At 39.1% G+C, this 27,713-nt stretch overlaps 1 protein-coding gene across 1 annotated transcript; it reads left to right on the top strand.

Moving 5' to 3' along the window:
* The first annotated feature begins 1,328 nt into the window (after positions 1 to 1,328).
* adam19b (ADAM metallopeptidase domain 19b) lies at positions 1,329 to 27,429 on the top strand. The gene is made up of 23 exons (XM_061686245.1): positions 1,329 to 1,561; positions 2,842 to 2,927; positions 3,040 to 3,110; positions 11,364 to 11,442; positions 11,611 to 11,693; positions 13,937 to 14,123; positions 14,207 to 14,272; positions 15,581 to 15,652; positions 15,750 to 15,916; positions 16,180 to 16,264; positions 18,312 to 18,451; positions 19,599 to 19,776; positions 19,847 to 19,936; positions 20,020 to 20,215; positions 21,243 to 21,351; positions 21,497 to 21,713; positions 21,814 to 21,891; positions 22,974 to 23,082; positions 23,742 to 23,868; positions 23,959 to 24,061; positions 24,848 to 25,135; positions 25,218 to 25,294; positions 26,266 to 27,429. The coding sequence occupies exons 1-23, from the start codon at positions 1,456 to 1,458 to the stop codon at positions 26,270 to 26,272; spliced, it is 2,721 nt and encodes a 906-aa protein (XP_061542229.1). The 5' UTR covers positions 1,329 to 1,455; the 3' UTR covers positions 26,273 to 27,429.
* The last annotated feature ends 284 nt before the right edge of the window (positions 27,430 to 27,713 follow it).

Below are 27,713 nucleotides of genomic sequence, written 5' to 3'. Positions count from 1 at the left end.
ATGAATATGTCACAGTGCTTAATGCACTGGCATGCTTTAAAAAAAAAATTAAAAAAATGCAGCTGCGTTCAGGACAATTCACTTTGGGCCACAGCCAAGCTCAACACAGTTACTGACCCGACTTGTGGCCTCACAGAACACATTTAATTTAGGAGAACGTGGAGGTAAGTGGATCACTTATTTAAAGACAGTATGCACCTACATTCGAGCCTGTGAGTTGAAACCTGTTAGGAATATCATATTTCCTAAAGTAGTGGCCGGGGATGTTTATTTACTTATCAGTGAGTACCAGGTGTCCACTCAGGATATGGCATATCAGAATCAGAATCATCTTTATTTGCCAAGTATGTCCAAAACACACAAGGAATTTGTCTCCGGTAGTTGGAGCCGCTCTAGTACAACAGACAGTCAATTTACAGAACACTTTGGGGACATAAAGACATTGACAAAAAACAATTGTGCAAAAAGATGCAGAGTCCTCTAGCACTTAGAGCAGTTCGAACGACTAATATTGCAATAGTCCGGTGCAATGACCATTGTGCAAAGGGCGCTGAGACTTCAAGGAGTGTATGCGGTTTAAAGTGGAATGACGTGTATTTAACACAACCAAATAGCTTTGCTTCAGGTCATACGTCAGACAGCCTAAATAATAGCATTGGTCTCGCAATGTTATAATATATATATATATATATATTCTTTATCCTTTGCGTAGAGTGACCGTTACTGCAGCTTACTCGGGAATTCTGACCAGCTCCGTGGATATATGTCTGTGTTAAACTGCCCCCAGGTGGCCAATGCACACACACTGGAAGGACCATCACAATGTCCATTAAATTAAAGCAAGTGGCGAAAAGGGTTGAATTCTTTACATTTTGTTTCATGATTTAATTATATATGTTTTTATAAAGTACATAATTATTGAGTGCTCTTTTAACACAACACTATTCTTGTTTTATTTTGTTTGTTGTTGAATAGCATTTTCATTTATTTCAGTGGGAAAGATGATTTGACAAGCGTGTTGACAGAACAAATTTAAATCTCTCAAGGCTCCGCTGTTTAGGAAAAATGTATTATGGGAATTTTCAGCATAACTTGTAGTCACGATTTCGCTGTTTGATTTTGGTCATTCAACTCACTGAATTTCTGGAATGCCACGTTGGATTTTTACCCGTCGTGGTGCCATTGAGCAGTAATTATGACTCGTGATGTCTTGTTGAATGCTTTCATCATACGGTATTGTTTTGTATTGCCGCCTTTGCGCACGCATGCGTGTGGGCGCGCGTGTCCTGAAGGGGAGGGCTCGCTGAGAATGTCCGTAATCCCTCAGAGGAGCGGCGCCTCATCGCCATGTCACACCGACGGAGAGTCTCCTTGCGTCGGATTTAAGCAATCCCAGCGACCGTGCACATTGATGTCTCTCCTGTCCGAATCCACTGAGAGCCTCTTGTGTTTAGGATGCGTTCTCCTCCTCTCCATGGCGCGCCGTCCTCCCTTCTCTGCCTGTCCCTCATTGCGCTCCTCCGTTGGGCTCAGCCCGCTGTGCAAGTCGCTGTTGGCCGCGGTGAGTCTGTCTTGTTTACATCGATGAATGGCTTTAATGTAATTAATGCATATTTCTAGAAGGATCGTCCACTATTCGTTGCATTTTGGAGAGGCGCTCACGATTGTATGGAGCAATCAATAAGATGTCTTCTCGGTAGCCTTAAACAGCTGTATGAAGTGTTAGGCTATTTATGAAAGTTGCATAATGTAAAATTGCTGCCTGGAGCAATATACACTCACCTGGTCATAACATTAGGTACAATTGCTCAATCAAATGAGCCTATCGGTTAGAGTAAAAACTAATACTGTACTGTATATGATATAGGCTGGTGGACCACTACTGCTTTAACTATTGCATCAATTATTCCAATAACATATCGCTTTAGATAAAAGTGGCAGCGTGCCTTCCATTGTGCAATCTGCAATCTAATCCAACACGACGCAAGATCAACTGCGTTTAAATGGCATCATTCCGATGGTGCTTCCAGGGATACCCCAGCAATGTAGTAGCTCCACAATAGGCAAGTGCCTGGTGTGCTGTTACATCAATTATTCATGCAAATAATTCGCATATTGTGTTTGTTTAACAGAGACTTGCACTAATACGGGCCTCAGTTCATACAGCTGTATTGTACCTATACCGACAGAGATGAGTACATAATTTAATAACCGATTTGGTAACCTAAATTGAAGTCACATTGGCTGCCTCTCCATTAAGCAATGAAACCATTTTCAAACCCCAATTCCAATGAAGTTGGGATGTTGCTTAAAATGTAAAAAAAAAAAAAAAAAAAGAATAAAATGATTTGCAAATCCTTTTCAACATATATTCAACGGAATACACTACAAATACAAGATATGTAATGTTCAAAGTGACGAAAGTTATTGTTTTATTTGGAAAAATGTTCTCTCATTTTTTAATTTGATGCCTGCAACACATTCCAAAAATGCTGGGACAGGGGCAACAAAAGACTGGTGAAATTTAAGAATGCTCAAAAAACACCTGTTTGGAACATTCCATGGGTGAACAGGTTAATTGGAAGCAAGTGAGTGTCATGATTGGGTATAAAAGGAGCATCCCTGTAAGGTTCAGTTTTAGTTTGGAATTTCCTAGTATTTCAATGTGTGCCCTGTAAGATTTTAAATTCTCACTTACATGCACCATAAGCTAAAATACTGCAAATTTAAATCGTATTCCAGCAACCAAGTAGTTTGTATTGGGCTATTGGACCACAATCCTATTACCTAGTTCTTCTAATCAGTATGTATGCAATTATCTAAATCTACACCTTTCTGCAGGAGAAAACGGTGCAGTGGAGGGTTATGAGATCACCTATCCCAGATGGCTGCATCCTCACAGGCACAGCAGGTCTGCCGACAGAGAGGTGAGTCGTCTCGGTCTGTTAATGTGATAAACTGATTAAAGACACAATGGCACTTTTTTTTTTTTTTTTTTTGTTTTTTTAAAGCTCTGAGTTGAATACTGTATCTTCACAGCATCCTGCCGAAGCTCAAGTTGTCATCTCAGCTGAAGGCCAGGAGCTACAGCTGCACCTGGAGAGGAATGAGTGAGTCTATATTTAGCATGTGCAGTATATGGGGCGAGTTAAGAGGCGTTTATGGCGATGCTCAACTGATCCCATACATGCAAGGCATCCATACTGTCTGCTAGAGGTGCAGTAGACTAGACGTCCCGACCAGCTTGTTTGTTTGACCAGATGTTCGTTGACACATAGACACATGAATGAGGTCAGGGACCCCACGGGTACTGGGCTGGAGATTACCGGTGATGTGTTTGGACGACAGAGTGTTGTGTTGACACCCGATCTGTGTGCCTTTTGGCGAACAGGAAGTCAGACTGCGCCACATCCCGCAATCTGGTGGCTCTGAGTGCTTCCCGTCCAGTAAGTATGATATGTCGATTGATAAGACAGTGTCTTATTTAATGGACAGTCAGTGCTCTTGAGATGTCTGTGGTGACAATGAACACACAAGTGCAATCGGAGGATTTTATAAACATTAGAAACACATTTTGCCCCACTAATGTATGCCTTTAGTCCTTCATTCCTTCACCCTCACATACACACAAACACAATTAACAAGCCGTAACTCCTGTGTGTCTGACTGACTCGCCCCTGAGGGATTTACCCTCTATGTGCTCCCTCCCCAGGAGGTGGTCGCACTCTTATATTTCCTTCCGGTCAGGGATACTTCATCAATCACTCGCTTGTGTACTGGATGTGGAGGGGGAAAACAAGTCGACACTATGATAAGAGAGCATGTCTTACTTTATTACATTATACACTTACCGGCCGGAAAAGTTTTGAAACAATTTTTGAGCAACTTCTCAACAGTTTCCTGGAATGTAAATTATTTCAACATGTTATGAGATTCAATTTAATTAGCTGAAGTTAGACTAGACAATTGCATAGAATACATGTGAGGGATATGTAATGGAATATGTTCGTACATGGAGTTTGCATCTTCTCTGTGCTTGCGTGGGTTTTTTGGCTTCCTTCCACATTTAAAAAAAACATGCATGTTAGGTTAATTGAAGACTTTAAATTCTTTATAGGTGTGAATCTGCATGTGAATGGGTATTTCTCTATATGTCCCCAGTGATTGGATGGCAACCAGTCTAGGGTGTAACCATAGTCAGTTGGGATTGGCTCAAACTCACCTGCAATTCTAATGAGGATACGTTACAAAAAAATAGATGTACAGTAACTGACTGTAACTCTATGCAAGCTATAGACATGGGCCCAAACTTTAATCTCATAGATTGTGAAGGTGTAGCTAATGTTGTGACCATTCATTGTATAGGTAAAAAGAAATAAATTAAAGAGTTGTTGACCCGATTGAAAGCTGGTTGTTTACATATACATTGCCTTAAGCAATGCCTTATATTGCAGCCATTTGCAAAAATAATCTAAGTTTATTTTTTTGCTCATTAATGTACACACAGTATCGAGAGAAGAAAAACTGAATTGTTGAAAGTTTTGCAGATTTATTAAAGAAAAACTGAAATATCACACAGCCATGTGTAAGGTTCCTAAGAGCACAGTGGCCTCCATAATCTTTAAATGGAAGACGTTTGGGATGACCAGAACCCTTCCTAAAACTGGTCGTCCGGCCAAACTGAGCAATCGGGGAGCAGAGCCGTGGTGAAAGAGTTAAAGAAGAACCCAAAGATCACTGTGGCTGAACTTCAAAGATGCACTCGAGAGATGGGAGAAAGTTCTACAAAGTCAACCATCACTGCAGCCCTGCAGGGCTTTAGGCAGAGTGGCCCGACGGAAGCCTCTCCTCAGTGCAAGACACATGAAAGCCCACGAGGAGTTTGGTAAAAAAAAAAAACCTGAAGGACTCCAAGATGGTGAAAATAAGATTCTCTGGTCTAATGAGACCAATATAGAACTTTTTGGCCTGAATTCTAATCAGTATGTGTGGAGAAAACCAGGCACTGCTCATCACCTGTCCAATACAGTCCCAACAGTGAAGCATGGTGGTGGCAGCATCATGCTGTGGGGGTGTTTTTCTGCTGCAGGGACAGGACGACTGTTTGCAATCGAAGGAAAGATGAATGCGACCAAGTACAGGGATATCCTGGACAAAAACCTTCTCCAGAGTGCTCAGGACCTCAGACTGGGCCGAAGGTTCACCTTCCAAAGAGAGAATGACCCTAAGCACACAGCTAAAATAATGGAGTGGCTTCAGAACAACTCTGTGACTGTTCTTGAATGCCCAGCCAAAGCCCTGACTTAAACCCAATTGAGCAGTCTCTGGAGAGACCTGAAAATGGCTGTCCACCAACGTTCACCATCCAACCTGACAGAACTGGAGATGATCTGTAAGGCAGAATGGCGGAGGATCCCCAAATCCAGGTGTGAAAAAACTTGTTGCATCATTCCCAAAAAGACTCATGGCTGTATTAGCTCAAAAGGGTGCTTCTACTAAATACTGAGAAAAGGGTCTGAATACTTATGGCTTTGTGATATTGCAGTTATTCTTTTTTAATAAAGCTGCTAAAATTTCAAAAAAATTTTTTTTTTTTTTCTGTCAATATGTGGTGCTGTGTGTGCATTGAGGATAAAAAATGAATTTAAATTATTTTAGCAAATGGCTGCAATATAACAGAGTGAAAATTAAGGGGGTCTGAATACTTTCCGTACCCACTGTATATGATCACACCAGTCCTTATGATGGCACTACAGAATATCTTTTAACATGAATTCATTCATTTTATGTTTTGCTAGTTTGTATTGCTTACATTTCCATATAAAGCAGGTCATACAATCCTGTACTTTGACTGCCACCAGCAATTGTAATCCAATACACACACGCACACACACATTTAACAAATTCCAAAGCAGAGTGATGTCTAATCAGCATAGTAACTCTCAATCTGTACAATCAAATGAGGTTCACATCTGGATTCATTTTTCATTGATAGATATTAATTTAACAATACCGAAAGTTAATTATTGTAGTTGTAATCTGAACTATATTATATCATACTGAGAGGCGTGTTTAATGTTTTGGTCCTGTCATGTAGCAAAATATTAAAATAGAACATTGTTTATGTCAGTCAAACGTAATGAAATTAGACTGTATAAATGAGAAGCGCTAGGTACTCTTAAGTGTCGTCTACGCTTTCCCTTTTCACAAGATCATAAACACTCAACTTCACACTTTCAGGGTCACCTCCTTTTTCTGAACACGAGTTACTCTTCGGTACTACTCATAACTGTTCCTTTAAACAGCTGTAGGAATAGGAACATGAATTGTATGTAGGCAAAGAGACAAAATCAAGCAAAGTCGACTTCTTCCAAAGAAAAAAATATACCCATTCCTGCACCTAAGAAGATCCAAAACAAATGTGGCACTGTTTGACAGGTATAGACTTAACAATATGTTTATTATTGTGGCTGTAGTTTGCATCATTTGTAGAGGTGTTACTGATATTTGCCATACTATGTTCAGCTTCATGAGAGGGTTTAAATGGTTTCTACAGCTCTTTAGTGGTGGACAGTGTTGGACGGTGTCCAGAATCAATCCATTTACTATATGTCCTCCTTTTTTGCTTTGTACATTTGCCTGAGCTTTTATCTTAATGAAAGGCACAGATTTGGTTCAGGGCCAGGTATAGATTGGTGTGCTGACTCAAAGAGCTGGAAAAGCGAGGTAAAAAAAAAAAAAAAACGGTGAATGATTAGATGATTTCAAGGGTTGAGGTAAGTAAGGAAAGGGACAATATGAAGTGGGTCCTCTTTTCCATAGACGGAATAAGACGGGGATATGTCACTCTGGGCTCTATTTTCATAGACCGCGGATCTGCGGCGGTGCGTAAATGCTGGCGTTTCCTGATTATCCTGCAAGCGCAAGGCAAGTTTTCCCACCAACGCCAACCTGGGCGTTTCAGCGCAGCGAGGGTGTGCCATTGGTGATGTCCCCGGTGGCGTGACAGTCTGGTGTCAGGAAATTGGTTTAAACTTACACCTGCTGATACCACGTCTTAAGGCTTCTTTATACTTGCGCGGACGGCAACCGCGCTGACGTCACTGCGGCTATCCCGCACGCCGTTTGTCTTTATACTCGCAACCCACCCGCGTTGTTTTGAAAGTGTGCTACAGTTCTCCAAGTCGGGGCTGTCGTTACGGCTGGTATTGGCTATTTCTTTGTAATTTTTTTAACAGTTCCAAATGTTGAATAGAAATAATTAACTTTTTTTAATCTGTGACTTTTTAATTGTCCTTCTTGCTAACGGAGATTTACCCATTACTGTTCCTCCCATCACCTTTCCTGTTTTCCCAACTTCACCTAGTGTCTTCCACTGTCACTCCTAAAAAAAAAAAAAAAAAAAAAAACGAGCAGCCCAGTCTCCCTTTTTTTCTTCTGACATTCCCCAGAGCGCCGAGGACAAACATGCATCTCCCACTCGTTGACTGGTGTCATGCTTTGTGACCACATGCAGGCTCACTGCTAATGCTCACAGAATACACAAACAAGGCTTAAAGCTTTGACATGATGGATTTCAGGGTTAGGGATCAGAGAGTAGGAGATGTATTCGCTTGTCCCTGGTTCACATTATGCTTAGTCTCCTGAAACGTCTTCCTGCAGACGTCTGTGCTTGCTCATGACAAACAAGCGGGCTGACAGACCACACCATTTCGCCACGCAATAAAAGCCTATAAATCATTCGCTGCCTGCGTCAGCCTCCTGCTCCCCTCTCCTTGTGTGCGGTGATCATCTGATACGATGAGAGAATGCGACCAACTGACCCTAATGCATTACCCCACATCTCCTCCTCTTTTCTTCAACCCCCTTCACTATCTCCAAAGTACATTCGCATTGCTACCCCCCCTCCCAACAGAAGTTGAACCAAGTCTTTGTCTCACTTGCCCGACAGGCGTGATTCAGCCAGCAATGTGCTCCTCAATCACAGCATCTGTCCTCATCCTGGACTTCATCCAAACTCTGAAAAGTCCCCAAAGGCCAGCACATTTATTTAGCCCTTTTTTATCGTCTTCATTGAAAAGTGCTTGCGTCATTTAGCAGGATAAAATTCTACTGAAAGGCTTTTTAGATATGGTGTAGAGTTTGTACTCAGAGAAATTGTCATAATTTAAGCAATGCAACATGTTGCAGAACAAGTTAAGCCTCAGTTTAAGGCGTTTTGTAAGTTATGGGTAAATGTAGAAATGGGTGTTTAGTAACGTAACGTTTTGGGGAGGGACAAACAGGCTTTCTTCACCTTTCTCAGTCATTATACAGTACAGAGAGTTTTTATTTCAGTGGTTGTGGATTTGATTTTTCTGTACAAATTCAACTGATCCTTGGTTCAGTTTCATATAACTTCCTTCTGTGACACATTTGATTGCATAACTGTTCTTAAAAAAAAAGTTTGATTGCTAAACTTAAAAACACATTTTCTTATACAAGTATATATTAAGCCCCAAATTATCCCTCCATCCATTTTCCGTACCGCTTATCCTCACTACGGTTTTCGGGTGTGCTGGAGCCTATCCCAGCTATCTTTGGGCGAGAGGCGGGGTATACCCTGAACTGGTGGTCAGCCAATCGTAGGGCACATACAAACAACCAACCATTCACACTGCCATTAACACCTACGGGCAATCTAGAGACTTCAATTAACCTGCCATGCATGTTTTCTGGATGTGGGAGGAAACCGGAGTACCCGTAGAAAACTCAACACGGACATGGGGAGAACATGCAAACTCCACACAGGAAGGCCGGAATCCAAATTTGAACCCAGGACCTCTGAACTGTGATGCGGATGTTCTAATCACACAGCCATCGTGCAGCCTACCCAATTACAAAATGAAAAAAAATCACTGTAACTAAAATTTCAGTACATTAGTACAGTATTTTGAATTATTTTGTAAAAAAAATACTATGTACATATATCAGTCCTCAGGAAATCAAGTTAAAATTGATGTACAAATGACGAAAAGCTAATCTATCATGACATTATTTGTTAAGCAGCTGGAGATGTTTGATTTTTATAGCATTTATGTGAATTCTCCTTGTGGGGAAACGGATGATATCATAGACTGTATTACAGCAGAAAATAACGTAAACTGCAACCAAAACCACTGATGTGTTTTTCATCTTAATCTGAATGTTAATTAAATTATCCCCTCAAGTAGTGATTATATCTTTTTATTAAAGGCATGTTGCGTCTATTTGTCATGCATTGGCAGATTTAACAGCATGCACTCTGGTGCACATGCTGTCATTCCCAAAGGAGCAGTATAGGATCATAAATGTAGAGAGCAAGAGTTACTGTGATATCATCCATGCTATGTGATTATGAAAACAGCACCAGGCTAAAACCAAGTCAGTCATCTCCCATTTTGCCTGTATTTCTGCTACCATGAGCGATGGTGAATGTTACATGTGAGCAGAGAGCATGCTGGGAATCTTTTGGGGAGCCGAAGGAAGCGTTAATGAGCAAGGGGTTACACCAGGACGGTGACATCAGCTCGCCTAAATTCCCACTAAACGATTACAATTATGCTGTACTTTTGTCCAACTTGACCATGCGTGTCATTTGCTGACAGTGGTTGACTTGTTTTTATATTTGTATGCCAACTAAACATTTTAAAAAGTGATGTGTAACACACATCTGTGGTTTGAGTGTTTTATTGTTTTTATGTTACTATTAACAGATTACAGTACATACTGTATGTATGAATAATCTGTGATTGGGTGGGGACCACTCCAGGGTGTCCCCCGCCTCGCACCCAAAGTCAGCCGGGGTACGCTACAACTCAACTGTGACCCGAATGAGGAGCGGTATAGAAAATTGAAGGATGGACGGTTAATAATGTTTAAAAGTTACTTCGTTAGTGGAACTAAATTAAATTCAATGTCCCTTATTTTCTTGGATAATGGTTTTTGAAAGATTCTACTGTAGTTGCTCTCCTGATATGAGGAAGAAGAAAATACAATATAGAAGGGTTGAGACTCAGTCAGAGGCAGGCTTTATGCAGCAAACGGCAATTTTACAGTGTAGCAAACATCGCCGAATGAGAGCTGCAAATCCTAAAGTGCTCATTTCCGTCAACCTACTTTTCATCTGGCAAAGCAGGAAAAGGAATATGAAGATAGTTAAGGACATATCCCCTGAAGTGACTGCAAAGCTTCTTGCTATGGAAAACACATAAAGAGGATTCCAAAATAAAAAGCAAGAGCATCACTAAGGATGTGTTCCATATGTGCTTGAGACCTCAGTCTAATCCAGCATCCCTTCTCTGTCTGTTCTCATTGCGTCATAGCTACAGATGGTTTGATGGATATTAGCAAAACTGTATGGCAGGAGGAATCGAAACAGTTTTTTTGTGGGGGAGAGAAAAAAACAGCTGTGGAGTAGGGAAGGGTTATGAATGGAAACAGGAAGGATGGATGGGTTGAGTGAGACAGGGAGGAGGACTGCATGACAAACATCTGGACGAGTAGGTTGTAATGCTCTGCAAAGATTTTGGAGTAAATCTTTGAGACCGTCTGTTTTACGACGCATACGACTCCTCGTAAACAGTGCGTACTGCAAACTGTTTGCATAATGCACATGCTGTGCTGGAAGGTCCAACAGTAGATCCATTAATTGTCATCAACAATGTATGCATGTGGTAGTAGCAATAGTTCTAGCAGTCTCGTTGAAAGTAAAAGATTACATTACTACATTATTATTGAATATCATTATAAATTACTAGTAGCGTACTAAAACCACTCCCAAGTTTCCTTGTCTATCTCTCTCTTCCCACAAATGATCCAGCAGGCAGATCTCCTCCCCACACTTAATAATTAGTAATATTTTAAACACTAATTATACCACAAAATATGATCCGTAAAGCTTTAATATAATTTTAAACTCATCATACAACATTACCCTTAAAAAAAAATTTAAAAAAATGACGTAGATAGGATTTGATTTTGAACAAATGCACCGGAAGTGTGAGGACGCTAATTCGCCAACTGTAAAAGACCAATTTCTACTTTCATATTTGCCATTACATTACGTTTTAGATTCAGTGATCCATAGATACTCTGATTATTTTTATTTTTTTTTAGATACCGGTACATTTATCTCCAGTTCTGCACTTACTGTACCTTAAATTGAGTAGCTAGCCGTTACCAGCTGATCAGCTGTCAACTTCCACCCCTGCCAATAGTATAGAATAGTTGAGTTAACTGTACTTATCATACAAAGTGCATTGAAAAACTGTAACGTCCTTCAATACAATGAATGAGTGTGTCCAAACCTGTACTATAAATAAAAGTGAAATGTCTTCCCCCAGGCAGCTGTTGACCCCTGGGTATCAGGAAATATGGTACACTCCGGATGGAAGTCGCAGGTCCTTCTCCCCTATCAACTTGGTAAGTGTGTGAGACACTCTAGTAAGCTTCAATGGAAGTCCGGTGATGAGAAATGCATCACCTTGCTAAAGGAGAAACATGAGACATGGATTGTTCCGGTGATGTGGCTAACAAGCATGGAGATGGTTGTACATTTAATAAGCTGCATGTTTATATTAGATTTTCTAGTTCCAGAGTCACTGTTTGTACCATGGAGAGGTTGTGGGTGTGGATGGTTCCAGCGTGGCTGTTAGCACATGCTCAGGACTGAGGTAAGAAACACGTGAGGTGGAGCTGCTTGAGAGATGTACATTATGTTACAAGATTACAGTATCACCATATTTTGACAAAGAACATGATCGGGTAATTGAGTGATGCTTGATGTTGGAACATTGGTTCAGTGTTTTTTGCCTAGACATGATAGATTCAAGCATTTTCAGAAATCAAAGCTGCAGTGGAATTCCTTTTTAAGGGCTATAAATAGCTTGTGTATTATTACTGGTATCACAAGATAACGATATAACGCATTACATTGTCCCACAGCTACTAATGTTTTACATTGCTCTCCAAAACCTCCTTTGGAATATTTGTTATATTGTAGAAACTATATATACTATTATAAAAGAAACGATAGAAAAAGAAAAGAAATGAAAGATTTTAACAAGCCCACAGCACTTAAAGGGGTCAAAATATGGAAAATTGACTTTGTATTGTGATGTGTCCGCATGCACAGTTCACACACTAATTGCTGTAATTTTGGCAGCTTCGGTGAGTGAAAATGCAATGAATGCTTTTGTCTATGGGTGCTTGTTTTTTGTTGTTGTTTTTTTTTTAGTAGTAGTAGTAGCCACTTTCCTTGTGGCAACACCCTAGCTCCACCCCCTTGTTTGTAACGAAAGCCGTACTTGTTGGCCCAACAATAGAGGAAGGTGGGGTGAGCAATTGCTCATTTAGATGAGAAAGGACGACCGTCAAAAGAGGGTGAGTTCAGTGTGGCTTAAAAAATAGGGTGTAAAGAGTACTACATTTCTTGATCCTTGGGGTATTTTGAGGAAAGAATCCCACAGATATGTTAAGACACCTGGGAACTGTTTAAAATAATGAAAATATGACATAAGTCTCCTTTAAAACAGATAATTATTACATGAAGACTTGCAAGTGTTCAGCTTGTCTCTGCTTTTTTAGTCGATTAAAGCATAATTAATGAATGAATGTACTATAATTGTTTACCAGCTGTGTCAAATATTTTAACGGTTAGTCTTAAAATATTGAATGTATAAGTTAAAATCTTTTGCCACATAAATCTGGTCAATACAGACCTTCAATTAAGGATTTATTTAAAAATCATGAAAATAATAATGTCTGGTGGAAATTGATCATCTCAAATCTGTAAACTATTACAGAATAGAATAACTGTTCTGAGACATAAAGAGAAATTATTTTACAGTTGTAATACAAAGCCTGTACACCAGTGTAAGAGTTGAAATCCTGCTTAAGCAGACAAAATGACAGGAAACTGCCTTGCATGTCTAGTGACAAGTGCAATGCAGTAGGTTCGGAGGTCTCAGCCCGGTGAGGAGATCCTGTGTTTTCTTCTGGTTTGGATCCAACACTTGAAGCAGTGGAAAACACTTTACAGAACTCTTAGTTGTATGTGTGTTTTTTTTCTTTCTTTTTTCTTCTGTCTGTTGCTCTCCATTTAAATGATTCGATTAATTCTAATGAAGCTTCTCCAGGCATGGCGGGACATGTGGGTGTGTCTTCAAACCTCCCGAGATGTGCAGTGCAGCGGATTGAGCTGCTGATCTATTACCTATTACATTATGTACCTGGCCCAATTCAAATGTTTTTCTCCTCTACACTATAGTTGGATCTGGTTAGAATCCAAGCAGCATACAGAGGCTGAAAATAAAAATACAGTAAATAATGGATAAATAATAATATATAATTAATAATATAACATAACATAATTAAATAATTATGACTTGTGACTAGGACAGCAACAACAATATTTTTTCCCCATTTTTCTTGAAAAAAAGAAGTATAGAGAACAGTCCATTGAAATGTTGTACCAGGGATTAACCTCCATCCCATACAATTGTCTCTGTCTCAATTGGCAATAAACAAATTAGAAAAAGAAGAAAATCAGAACAAATATTACATTGATTCATGATTCATATGTTGTATACTGCACACAGATGCTTTATGAATTGAGAGGCAAAATCCAAATAAAGTTATAATTAGCCCACAATTTAAGTCTGAATCTGGGTAAATGTTGACTCGAGTTTAATATGGCATATATAGCATTCGTTAACATCTAATTTTAAGTCCCTTCAAAATATATTGGAATGTTTTTCCCAATCTAAAAATTTCAGGTGTAAATTATGCTTAAATGAAATTTTTTTTTTTGTGCTAGATTTTATGCAAAAGAAGGTATTCGCAACACAGATCTACTGTATAGTGATTTGCTACTGCTGGATGGAACCATGAGCAGCACTTTTTTAATTTCCCACAGGGGACTAATTTCTTTAAACTCAAGCGTCAGCTACCTCATTGAGCCTGTCTCCACGGAGACGTCTCAGCACGTTGTTTTCCGAGCCGAGAGTCTCCATCTACCTCCTAGAAGCTGCCTGCAGCGCCATAGTAACGAGGAGGCGCTTGGCTCCTTCCTCCATGGGATGACATCACCACAAAGGTCAAGGGTGAGTGGTCTTGGAAAAAAATTAAAAATACAGTGCATACTGTCACCGGCGAGTCACTATGTAACGATACCAATCAATTAAAGGAACAAAGAGACCTGAGTCAGAATATGAAATACGTGGAGCTGCTGTTGGTGGCAGACAAGGCTGAGGTAAGAATGTTGTCATTATTTTATATGTGCATCTTTAACTAGTGATAGTCATCGCCTTTGTTTTGGAGTTGTTTTTTTCAGTATTTACAGTATATTAGGAAATGGAAGAATAATCCATTACTAGAGTGTTGCGTATTTTGTCAGTTGTGTGGAATGAATTTTTGATCAACGGAGCGAAGACAAAAATGGAGTGTACTGTGAATACTGGCTGAACCCAGCGGAGCCGTTGTTGATTTGTCCTCAACAAGTATGTTAGTTTGCGACGAATAACAAAATGACGTCAGAAAAGGTTTACATCCACACAGACAGGCAGTTTGTTTTATACAACAGCATGAAAGCTGGAGTTCAGAGCATTCCGAGAGACATTTTCCCATCTCATTAACATAATAAAAACATTGAGTGGCTTGATTGTTAAATTCCCTAAGAGTGAAGCAAGGACATTTAGTCAACTGCATATCCCTAGGTCTAAAAGCATGAAGCAGGCTTAATATTATATGCTTTATGCATTATTTGTTGAAAATATATACTCATCAAGTCACAAATGAAAGTAGACCTTCCTTATCAGATCAAATACAAGAGCTATTATAATTTAATATGGACTGATGCATTAAAATAAATTAGTGTTGTGTAAAACTTTATTTATTATAGTACTTCAATTCCAAAAGTGATATTCATATATGATAGAGATTAATTTCACTCACAGTAAAATGTTTCAGGGTTTTATTTTTATATATTATGTTGATGATTATAGATTGCAGCTAATGAAAATCCAAAATTCTCCATCTCCAGAAATTATAATATTACATAAAATAGAATAGATTGCAGAATATTTTAAATCTAGAAATTAGGTAAGAATTGGCCTAGTAAAAAGTATTACTATGTTTAATGAATCTGTGTCATTATGAGTGTCACTTTTTTAATTCAACTTCTGAAATAAATGTACTATTCCTCACAATTCGATTTATTAGACGAGTACTGCATCATACCGAGAACTGTTGTAATAGTTTACCATTCCCATGTAGCTAAATATGAAAAAAGGTGCAATGAAGTTGTACAACATTGCAAACAACACCCATAATGATATATAGTCTCGTAAAATAATACATCTCTGACAGTGTCAATTAAAAATGAGCATAATTATCTTTGAAAAGGCAGACATTTTCAAGGCAGCTCTTGTATTGTAGGTTAAATCTAAGTAAACTACTGATTCAAATCACAAGTTCCTTGTTTAAGTAGATAGAGGATGAAGAACATTGTATGCTGTTTATTTGCTGTTAACGAGATGTTTGTGGTGTATGTGGTTTTCAGTTTAACAAACATGGGAGTAGTCTCGAGAAGACCAAACTGAAATTACTGGAAGCTGCCAATTTAGTTGACAAGGTAATCCCTTTGTATAAAACCTAGACACCACAAGTATCCTTTAGCATCTTTATATTCCTTTCTTCTACCTTGCAATGCACCGTATCCACACATGCAGTACTACAAGGCTTTGCGCATCCGTGTGGCGCTGATCGGTCTGGAGGTGTGGACCAGCCAGGACATGATCAACGTGTCCGACAACCCGCATAGCACGCTGGCGGCGTTCCTGTCCTGGAGACGCAAACAACTTCACACGCTCCACAACGACAATGCTCAGCTCATCACGTCAGTATCCCCTCACGAGATGTCAACTTCATCTTGATTGTGAGAGATGCAATCATACGGAATCTGCAACATGAATGTGGTTTTTATTTATTTTTTTGTCTTAAGGCGCATGAGTGACTTAGCCTACTAAGTTGCGCGCATTACAGTATGTTATGCAACTTAAGAAGTTTTATGAGAGTTTTAAGTCGGGTTAGTTAGTAAGTTTTAACTGTCTTGTGTGGTGCAATCGCGTTGTTGAGCTAATGCGCACTTTGTGTCACCAGGGGAAAGTCATTCCAGGGTACCACCATCGGACTGGCACCTCTCAAAGCCATGTGCTCTGAATACCAGTCTGGGGGCGTGAACACAGTGAGAAACGGATATTGCATTTAGTCTAGATGTTAAGTACGCTCAATGTGAACATTTCCTGTGCATGTCTGTACTGTAAGTACAGTAGATATTAAGTCTTCATACCCCTGTTAAAATTCCAGGTTTTATTTCTTTTTTGATTTCAAATCTGATTTTTAAAACATACAGATGGCCCATGTAATTTGTAGATGAGATTAAAGAAAAATGTGTATATAATTTATTTAAAATTAAAATAATTGATTATCGTTTTGAATTTTATTTTCTAGTATCCATGATTGTGATTGTTGTATTTTACCGTTTTCCCAAGCAGCAAACGGAGGAAAAATCACTCTCAACAGACCACAGAGAAATCACTCCCCATAATCCTTTAGAGCTATCGTGATAATTGGGCCTTTGCTGAGTTTGATCAGAAGGGAAGAAAAATGCTCAAATTAGGCCTGATTATCTTGATCAGGTATCAGGCAGGAGAACAGTCCAATGTAAATGGACTTCCGCCCCAAAATTGTCAAGTTGCAGGAATTTCTGGCAAGTACTGTGTCCTACATGTGACGACAATCTCCCTTACTCTTTTTGTCTTGGCTGTGGGGTAGGGGGCTTTTCGTACAAGAAAAAAAAAAAAAAAAAAAAAATTGGATCTCAATACATTTTGTTAAAACCCATGACTCCTCTCAAAATCTGTGGCGTGATCTGAAGAGGGTTATGCACAGGAGACCTCCTTGCAATCTGAACGCTTTTGCAACGAAGAGGGGGCATATTGTTAAGTCAACATTTGCCATGCTGGTAGACTACAACCTACAAAGACTAATTGTTGTAATATAAGCAAAGTAAACTTCAACAACATATTAGTTTACACTACAAAAATAAAAATGTAACCAAGATTAAATATTTTAATTCCAGGCAAAAAAAATGCTTGTTCTTTCGCTGTCAAGCTATTACTCCTTAACGGGCAGTTTTTGTAAAAGTAGATTTAACTTGCTTAAAGCATTTTTTTCCCAGAAGAATCTCAAGATATTATAACTTGTTAGTGATATGTTATTACTGGTTATGAGCAAGTTTAGCAGAAAAATAAGACATTGCATAATTCTATATAAGGGGTGTCAAACTCAAATTCACAGTGGGCCAAATTTTAAAACTGGAACAAAGTTGCGGGCCAAACTCAATATTTATTGAAAATTGATTGTGTACAGTTATGTTTTCCCTTCGCTCCTGATATGTACTGCTAAACCTTATCATATGAAAGCAAATTTAACTGGATCTGGAATAAGCAAACTTTAATATTATAACCACATGAAAAATCAAGCGTGCAATAAAAGACAGTGGTATTTATTTCTATTTAAGTCGAGAAAATCTTTGGATCTGAAATCTAAAAGCTGTCGTGAACAGATAATCTCCCTCCTTGAAAGCACCTGTGTTTTGTTTGGCCACTTTTGGGAAGGGGAGGTGTAAAGAGACTGGTAGCATAGTTGCTAATGACTGCAACAGAAGAGGATGGGGTATTTTGTAGTATTAGTGGCGCATGCACTATATACTGCACTGGCGGGCCATCTCTACCCTATCGTGGGTCAAATCTGGCAGGCCTAAGTTTGACATTTATGCTATAGGTGTAATTAGTATATGTAGGTATAATTAGTATAAATACACCAGTTTTAAAACATTGACAGATTTCTTTTTTTTTCTAGGCTGGCTATGTTTACTCGTTTTGTTCTATTGTTCATATTAATTTGATTCTCATTTTATTACTTGTCTCTGCTCCTGTTTATTTTTTACACCCGTTTTTGCAGTGAAGGATGTGCATATTTTTGCCACGTGGTTATGTTTATCCCCCCCTAAATGATGCCATTTTTTAAATTGAATAGTTCACATTATAGTTAACATGAAATGTGAAAAACGTTTTGAAATGATTCAGCTTGATCTTGTTTTTTGTTTGTTTGTTTTGCATCACAAGAACCTGGCATTTTAACAAGAGCGTGTATTCATGAGGAGACTGAACGTCAGTTCAAACCATTAACTTTGAAAATGTGTCTGTGCACCTGTGATTGTGGAAAAGGACCACTCTGAGTCAGCTGTTGGCGTCGCCGCCACCATGGCGCATGAGATGGGCCATAACTTCGGCATGAGTCATGACAGCACTGGGTGCTGCCAGGCCAAAGCAGAGGATGGGGGTTGCATCATGGCAGCTGCTACAGGGTAGCTACACTGGGATTACAGTCGGTTGTTTTTTTTTCTTTCCGTTTGTTGTTGTTGTTGTTGATTATAATGCTGTATCGTGGAAAATTTTAAGAATCAATTCTATAACAGGCGGCACTGTTGGCGACTGGTTAGCACATCTGCCTCACAGTTCTGAGGACCCGGGTCCAAATCCTGCCTCGCCTGTGTGGACTTTGCATGTTCTCCCCGTGCCTGCGTGGGTTTTCTCCGAGTACTCTGGTTTCCCCCCACATCCCAAAAACATGCATGGTAGGTTAATTGGAGATTCTAAATTGCCCGTATGTGTGCAAATGGTTGTTTGTTTCTACTGTATGTAACCTGAGTCAGCTGGGATGGACTCCAGCACACCCGCGACCCTAGTTAGGATAAGCAGTTCGGAAAATGGATGGATGGAATTCTATAACACCCATATATAACTTCAATGTCTTTCAGCTCAGGGCAGACTTCCAACAAGGGAAAACCTATAACAAAAGTTTAAAGAAAAAAAGACTTACTACGACTTTGATGACAACGAAAAAGACGGTGCATTATGAGTCCAAGAGGTCGATGGTTCCATTAACACAATCGTTACCTAAACAAGAACAAAAAATGATCTGTTTTGATAGAGTGCCTAATGTAACAACATATTTATTATGGTGGTTATAGTTTTGAGTGTGTCTCTGAGATCAGGTGTTTGAATCTTGGGTTGGTCCTTCGTCTGTGGAGTGTGCATGTCCTCCCCGTACCAATGTGGGTTTTCTCTGGGTACTCCGGCTTTCTTCTACATTACAAAAACATGCATCTTAGCTTCAGTGAAGACTCTAAATTGTGCATAGGTGTGAATGTGAGTGTGATTGGGTTTATGTCTTTATGTGCCGTGCGATTGACTGGCAACCAGACCAGGATGTACCCTACCTCTCGCCCAAAGCCAGCTGGGTTAGGCTCCAGTTCACCCGTGACCCTAATAAGGGTAACCACTGTAGAGAATTGTTGGACAGATAGTTTAAAGTGGGTTAAAGCTATCCTGTCTCAATCAAATATGTTAAAGGCAGAATATTTGCCTTTTTTTTTCTTGCATTCGATCATTTGATTATACAGGTGTCACATGAGTGTATAATTATTTTCATTTGTACTGTACGCCTCGCAGGCACCCGTTTCCACGAGTGTTTAACACTTGTAACATGCGGGAGCTGCAGAGCTACTTGAGCTCTGGAGGAGGAAAGTGTCTCTTCAATGAGCCAAACACCAGAGCCATGTATGGAGGACAACGCTGCGGCAATGGCTACCTGGAGGATGGGGAGGAATGTGACTGTGGGGAAGAAGACGTCAGTGTTTTGCTGTCAGTGTAGTATTTGTATGTATGACGAAAGGACTCATCAGTTACCTTCTACACAGGAGTGTACTAGTCCCTGCTGTAACGCAAACAACTGCACTTTAAAAGCTGGAGCCGAGTGCGCCCACGGTGTCTGCTGTCATAACTGCAAGGTACGCACGTCATCAACAATGTCACAGTCATGTGACCAGGGTTTTGTTTCACGTCCAATCTCCTTTCATTTCGCCATGTTAAGATGAAGAGTCCAGGGGTGCTCTGTCGAGCCCCCTCGGGCCAGTGTGACCTGCCCGAGTACTGCGATGGCAAGGCTGAGTCTTGCCCAGCTAACTTCTATTTGGTGGATGGCACATCATGTGCGGATGGGAAAGCTTACTGTTACACTGGCATGTGCCTCACGCTGGAGCAACAGTGCCGCTCACTTTGGGGACGAGGTGGGTAGAGCATGTGCGCAGGAACATTCAACTTTATTGTCATTGTTTGTTGCACAAAACAGAGATAGGGTGGAGATACAAGCACACCAGAAAGAAAAACTACAGTATATTAAAGAGCCAAACTGCAAACCTTCTATAGAATAAGACGTGGACAGACATATGACAGGGACATGCTCTGAACATATATTTTAACATAAAATGGCAGGGCAATGTAATGTAAACCATATAGAACTGTGCTCAATGAATGTCACAGATGTACTATTATAACAATATTGGATATTCGTCACAATATAAATAGAGGTTAAAAAAAAAAAAAAAAAAAGTTTTGAGAAATTTGAGTCAAAAACTTGACTTGGACAGAAAATGTCACTTGTTGCAGTCTTTTCCTTCTCAGTCACAGTCCTTATCTTGTAACGTTACATTAGCCCTCTCTTGTGGTTGATTTAATGATTACTTATAAGCTTTCCAAACATGCAGGACGACAAAATAATTATCTCCATTTCACCCTGTTGCTAAAACATTTCTGCCAACCAAATTTAAAGATTATTGTTCTATAAGTAACAAACAATTTTATTGACATTTGTATGAATCTTTTTGATATTCAATGCTATCAAACAGAAGGTGTCTGAAATAGCTGAAGGGAAAATACATATGTAAGGTTCTATACATACAGTAATATGATTTATGTTAATGGTTGATGATCATGTAAATGTAGATTTCTTTACCATATGAAAGACAAAAATAGATTAGATCAATCAAACATCTAAAGCTTTGGTTAAAAAAAAATACAGAGAATTTTTGTATATAGCTGATTTCAGAGTATACGAAGAGCTGTTGAAGGTCGTAGCAGAGGTCAGACGTTATCCTCACTGGCGGAGCCTCAAAAATTGTTGCTGGCTGGTGTCCAAATTCACACTGAGACAGAACTTCCCTGGAGCGTACAGTGAGGGATGCCATCTGCTCTCCATCAAGGTGGTCGAATAACACACGGTGCGCATGGATGTGCGTGGGTGTGTGTCCTTTACAGATGGCCGTCCAGCCCATGACGTGTGTTTTAAGAAGGTCAATGAAGCTGGCGACATGTACGGGAACTGTGGCAAAGATCTGTTTGGGAAATTCAGGAGCTGTAAGGACAGGTAAGATACACATTAAACATATTGCACTTAGATAACTGTATATGTTGGAATCATTTCATTTGATTTCATTGAAAAAAATATTTCATTTTTATCTCATCCAAACCTAAGAATTTGATGATTGATACCTTTTCTTTGTTTGTGCCAGAGATGCTAAATGCGGGAAGATCCAGTGTTTATCGTCAGCATCCAAGCCAATAGAGAGCAATGCAGTTCGCATAGAGACCACAGTAAGTGTGGGCAACAAGAGGGTGCAGTGCATGGGAACGCACGTGTACAAGCCTGGGCAGAGAGACGAGGAGGTGCAGGGAGACACTCTTGACCCAGGCCTTGTCATGACAGGCACCAAATGTGGCGATGACTCAGTGAGACTATAACGATTTAAAATCATTATATCTTGTCTGTCTCTTTCCACCCACCCACATTTGAGTTTGTTCATTTCAATTAATTTCCCACTCTCAATAGATTTGCTTCGATGGCGAATGCCGTAATGCATCTTTCCTCAGAGCTGATGACTGCCATACCAAATGTAATGGACATGGGGTGAGTTTTGTGTGTGTGTGTGCGTGTGAACGAGTTGACATTATGAAAGCTCTTTGAGTACCTTGAAAGTAAAAAGCTCCATATCGCCCATTTGAGACTAATGTAAGTTGAAGTACAGTACTGCGTTTCTGTAGGACTGTAATAAAAAGTACCTCCAAAGTGGCCTCCACTCGAATAGACAGTGTGCCTCAATAAACGCCTCGTGTGCCTCTCGTGCCTCTCCTCAAATGAATACCTCTGTTTTACCCCTCAGGAAACAATAACTGCTAAAGTAACAGATAAAATATGTCATGCTGTACCACCATTACATTACACATCATTACCACATTAACTCTTGTTGTTGTTTTGTTTTTTAATCAGGAGTCATTCATTGTGATCCATTTGAAGAAAGTGTTTTTTCATGGTACTAGTAAATTATCACTATAGTATAGTATAGTAGTATAGTTATAGTAGTAGTATAGTTCTTTGCAACTATGGTAAGTTTATAAACAAAACTATGTATACTGTAATTGACAAAGGGGATGTGATTAGTTTTTGTACAGTACTGTACAGTATATTATATTTATTGTATGATATTGTAATATATTATTCTAACTGTTGGTCACTGATGGTGTAGTGGTACACTCGCCTGACTTTGGTTTGGGCAGCGTGGGTTCAGTTCCCACTCAGTCACTGTGTGAATGTGACTGTGAATGGTTGTCTGTGTCTATATGTGCCCTGCGACTGACTGGCGACCAGTTCAGGATGTAGTCCGCCTTTCGCCCGAAGCCAGGTGGGATAGGCTCCAGCGCCCCGTGACTCTAACCAGGATAAGCGGTGTTGAGAATGGATGGATATTCTAACTGTCGTTCTTTGTTTGTAGAAAATACAATTCTAATAAAAAATATTTATACAAATGTTGTAGTGGCAAAAGGAGGGCTCAACTCAGTATTTTCTCACATTGTCACTTCCTGTTGGTAGCTGTCATGTGGCCCAACACTTTTGTCCAAGAAGTGTGCCTCTGAAAATCTAAAATGTCATACAACTGAAAGATCCAAACAGGAAATAGTTATGCAAAAACGTGTCTCCTCTTCTCTCACCAGCTGTGTAACAACAACCACAACTGCCACTGTGAGAGTGGCTGGGCCCCTCCTTTGTGTAACCAGAGAGGGCCGGGCGGGAGTCCGGACAGCGGACCTGTCATCAGTCACAGTGAGACAACATCCTTCAGTGTATGAATTAGGGCTCCACGATATTTGGGAAAAAATGACAGTGATTATTCTTATTTTTTTTATTCATTTTTTATTTTTAAACCTGCGATATACGTATATTGCAATGTGAAGTAATACAGGATCAGTGTTGGGAAAGTTCATTTTCTACGCGAACTAGTTCAAAGTTCATTTCATCATTCAAAAATATTAGCTGGTTTAGTTCATAATTCAAAGATTGGAACTAAGTTCACTGGTCCAAAACCAAATTAGTTCAAAGTTCTTTTTTTTCAATATGTTGCTGATGGGCTATTATCCTCAAAATACTGGCATTTCATTTCTCTATTGTTGCTACCCTTTCAGTCCGCACTAGTAGCCAGCTGCAGCTTTCACCCTACAATCTCAAAAACATGAGGAAAAACTTGTTGCTTGAATGGTGTTTTTTTTAATGACAGGACCTTTGTCCTTAATGTGCAAACAAAAACACGCAACACAGTACGACAGGAACAATAGTGAAAGGACAAAATCCATAACAATGCATTCCTCGCAGCTCAGCCTGACTATATTAAAAAAATAATTGATCTACTCTTACATTACAAAACTATATACATTTCATATTATCACAATGTCACTATGCTCCTTTCACACACTGTATTCTAACAGGTAGCCTCCTTCCAGTCCTGCTGGTCCTTCTTCTGCTTTTCTTTGTTCTGTTGGCTGTTGGACTTTGGTGTTGCTATAAACATAAACTCCAGCCACTTAAAACATCAACTCCACTCTCTGTGCCAAGGTATCTAATGCTGAACTCAGCATATTAAGTTAGTTTGTATTTGCTTGACTTTGAAAATATTTGCATATGTGCTTGTGTTTGGACCTTCAGTTGTTCAATCCCGGCCGAAGCCAAGCCTCTTCATGCAGACGGTCATGTGAACGGTCACACCAACCCAACATTCTTGCTTAAGAAACAAGACTCGGACCAACAGGTATAGAAATGGATAATCAAAACTAACATATGGGAGTTGAACATCATATTCCTGGCTCACAGTTCTGAAGTTTGGTATTCGAATGTGAACGGTGTTTTCGAGATACAGGCCTTTGCTCGGATTTTTTTGTCTTGAGTTGTGGGCAAACATTTGCGTTACGGGCGCTAGCTATGGTGCCAGCAAACGTCACAAGCACACCAGAAGATGGCCATTGAATTATCATGATGCACAAACGTTTTGCTTACATTTTATTTATTTATGTTACTTTGCTTTTTTTTTTTTTTTCTTGTTTAAAAAAACACATTACAAAAATGTGGTGGTGTTTTTGGGATGCCGGAACAGACAAATTGCATTTCCATTAATTTCAATTGGAAAAGATGATTTGAGATGTGGGTTTTGTGTTACAAGCGTGATCACAGAACGAATTAAATTTGTAAGTCAAGGCACCACTGTACAGTGAACTGCCACTGATTGCAGAGGATAAGAACTGAGTTGTGCCATGAATAGCAAAAATGATGCATCCCTGACTTCAGTTCCTTAGCCACAAGACATGGCTTTGGCCCGAGCAGAAAATAGTTAATTGATGACGTTTTTGGCAAATACTAGAGGATAGAAAAAAAAAAAAAGAAATAGGCAATTTTGTGAATCCTGAACTGAAAATATGTGGTGGTTCACTGTACAATACATCTTTTAGGAGGAATTTTCAGCTACCACCAGTCCTTTTATAATATTAGCACACATTAGTAAAATGTATTATTATTATTATTTTTTTTTTTTTAAACATAGGGAAAGTCCTCTCCACATCTGAGCCGGGCGTATCCAAGCCGGCCCAAACATGCTGCCGTGCGTCCTGCCGTGAAGCCCCCACCTGTACCAGTGCATGCTGCTCAGCAGAGTGGGCCACAGAATCTTATCCAGAGACAATCCCCACTTCAAAGCCACAGTCCCGTTAAACCTGAGCTGAGGCAAAAGCAGGCTCCACCGCCACCTTCGCCTGCACTTTCACCCTCCGCACCCCGACCAGAGCCACCTAACAGGCCTCCGCCACCTTGTCCTGGCAGCAAAGCGCCAGCGGTTAATAGGATTTCGTGGATCAACATTTACACGGAGCCTTACGTAAATTATTAACCGCATTTCTTTTTGTTGTGACTTACAGCACCAATCGAGAGGCCAACCTGTCCCCACTGATGTGCTGCTGAAGGGAAAGTCTGCTGAACAGAAAAAGCCAAACAGGTAACTGTCTGCTGATGTGTTAGACTGGATTTATATTGCATTGCTATAGTGAAACAATTCTGATTAGTTGTTCTCTCAAGTGGCTCAATTCAATATGATTCATGGAAGTGTAAATACAAAAAATGCATTGAATCGGATATCTTCAGATTGGAATCAGGCCTCTCGCAAATACCTGCTTGATGTAAAAATACATAAACACATAAAAAAATAAAATAAAAAAATATCCCGCTACGGTAGAAGAACAATGTTTATGTGGCCGTTACCATCATTTAAATGTATCCGGTACGGGAGAAGTCAGCCAAGGCCAACTTTGAATATTTGTATTCTTTCTATATTATTGTTTACTTCCGCATTGTCACTACCTGTTGTTGACGCCTGTGGTGTTAGTTTTGTGCAATTGTGTTTTTCTAAAAATCAACTTGCTACAAACAATTGTCTACTGCAGTAATGCGCTTCAATATGAAATAATGTAGTAATCCACATGCCGTAACGTTGCCATTAAAAATTTAAACCAAAAAAAATAAACTTGAAACTCGGGAAGTTTAACTGAAAAAAAAAAAAAAAAAAACAGTTACTGAAAAAAAATGTACAGGTATATGAAGGGTAAATCTGAAGATTGACATTGAAAGACACATCATGACATATCGTAACAGTGAAAATGTTATTAGAGTTAAAAGCCATTGCTTACTCGATTTATTTTTATTTTAACCTTTTTTTTTTTTTGCTTTTTGTCACGAGGCATAATGCTGATTATGAGCCAGTTTCAGATAGACCGCTGCTCGAGTGAAGTGGAAAAAAAAAAAAGAGTGCCTCAGTCGCTGGTGCACTTTCAGCTGTTTATTATATGGTACAAAGAGTCAAACATTGAAAGACTACTGCATATGACAACATCTTTTTTTTATTGCATCTCATTTATTTGTTCAACAGTGTATTAGTCATCAATCTTAATGTTATTGTTTCACTCCTTCTAGATTTTGAACCAAAAGCTCAGGGAGATGTTGAGGACCAATTTGATCGCATTAACATAATGTCCATACTTGACACCCTGGACCTGTGGACTGCATTCTATTTATGCGGTAGCCGTGTGGAAATAAATGTGAATGATTTCATATGTCAGCAGTGTTGTAAAAACAGTATTTATTCCCAAAGTGAAGAAAAAAATGAAATGAATGTTTACAGTATCGACTAAACATGGTGCCTCTGAAAGAGCGTCGGCTGTAAATGGATGTCTTACATTAAGAAAATATGATGCCAGTACTGAAGTGGTTATGCCTCTTTTTTGTGAGTAATATTGGGATTTTAACTGGACTCATGAAACAGTTGATATGCATATGATCTCATTTTTATATTATTTTGGAAGGCCATTCTATATTTTATGTGGATTTTGTTTTTATAGCTTTATTTTAAAACCTTTGTACATACAATAAATATTCTGTATAATATTGCCATTTCTACATTCTACTGGTAATGAGAATTTTGTTTAACCCAAAACCTTGGTCCACACCAAGAGTTTTATTTTATTCATTTTATTTTTTATGATGTTAAACCCTCTTGACGTGCACCATGATTTTAATTTAATCAAATTTGGAATCAGTGTAAATGAAGATTACATGTTGCTTGTCCTTCACGTACAGGTACATCTCAATAAATTAGAATAGTGTCAAAAGCTTAATTTAGTTGGGTACTTAAATTCGAAATATACATGAACTACACACAGAATGAAATATTTCATGATTTATTTTTAATATTCATGTATAATTTTAATAATTATAGTTAAAACCCCAAATTCCTGATCTTCAGAAACTAGAATATCATGTAACAACCAATGAAGAAACAATCAAAATTATTTTTAATGTAGAAATTGGGCAGGAATTTGCCCTCTGAAAAGTATTTTCACAAGAGTTTAATAAATCATCATAATATATGAGTACTGAACTCAACCATCTACCATATTCTACTTTATTTGAGATGTACCTGTATACATCATTGCCAATGGTAAGCATTGCAATAGGGAAGTGTCATAATTAAGGTACTATTAAAGACTTTGGGAACTAAGTAACATGGAAACAGAGTTGGCATATTGTGTCCTTTCCGAAGATCTATGCAAACTCAGGCACTGTAACATTGAATTTCCAACTGGAAGACATTAAAAATATTTAATGTTTCACATTCTTTGTCACCTTTTTGAGTTTTTCTTATTCAAAAAAGAAAAGGAAGAAAGGAAAGAAGCACCTCGATTATACAGAAATCAGAGAGAAGAAAAGAAGAAAAATCCCCCCCATAACTTAATATAATAAATATCCCTTTACTAAGCTGCTTTTTGATCTCTTCTAATCAAAAGTCTCTTAAATACCCAGAGTAGACCACATGAACAAACACACACATTCACACACACTGAAAAATACTGCATGTACTCAGG

Source organism: Phycodurus eques, chromosome 9 (genome assembly GCF_024500275.1).
Source record: "Phycodurus eques isolate BA_2022a chromosome 9, UOR_Pequ_1.1, whole genome shotgun sequence".
NCBI lineage: Eukaryota > Metazoa > Chordata > Actinopteri > Syngnathiformes > Syngnathidae > Phycodurus > Phycodurus eques.
This window is presented reverse-complemented; position numbering and strand designations above follow the sequence as displayed.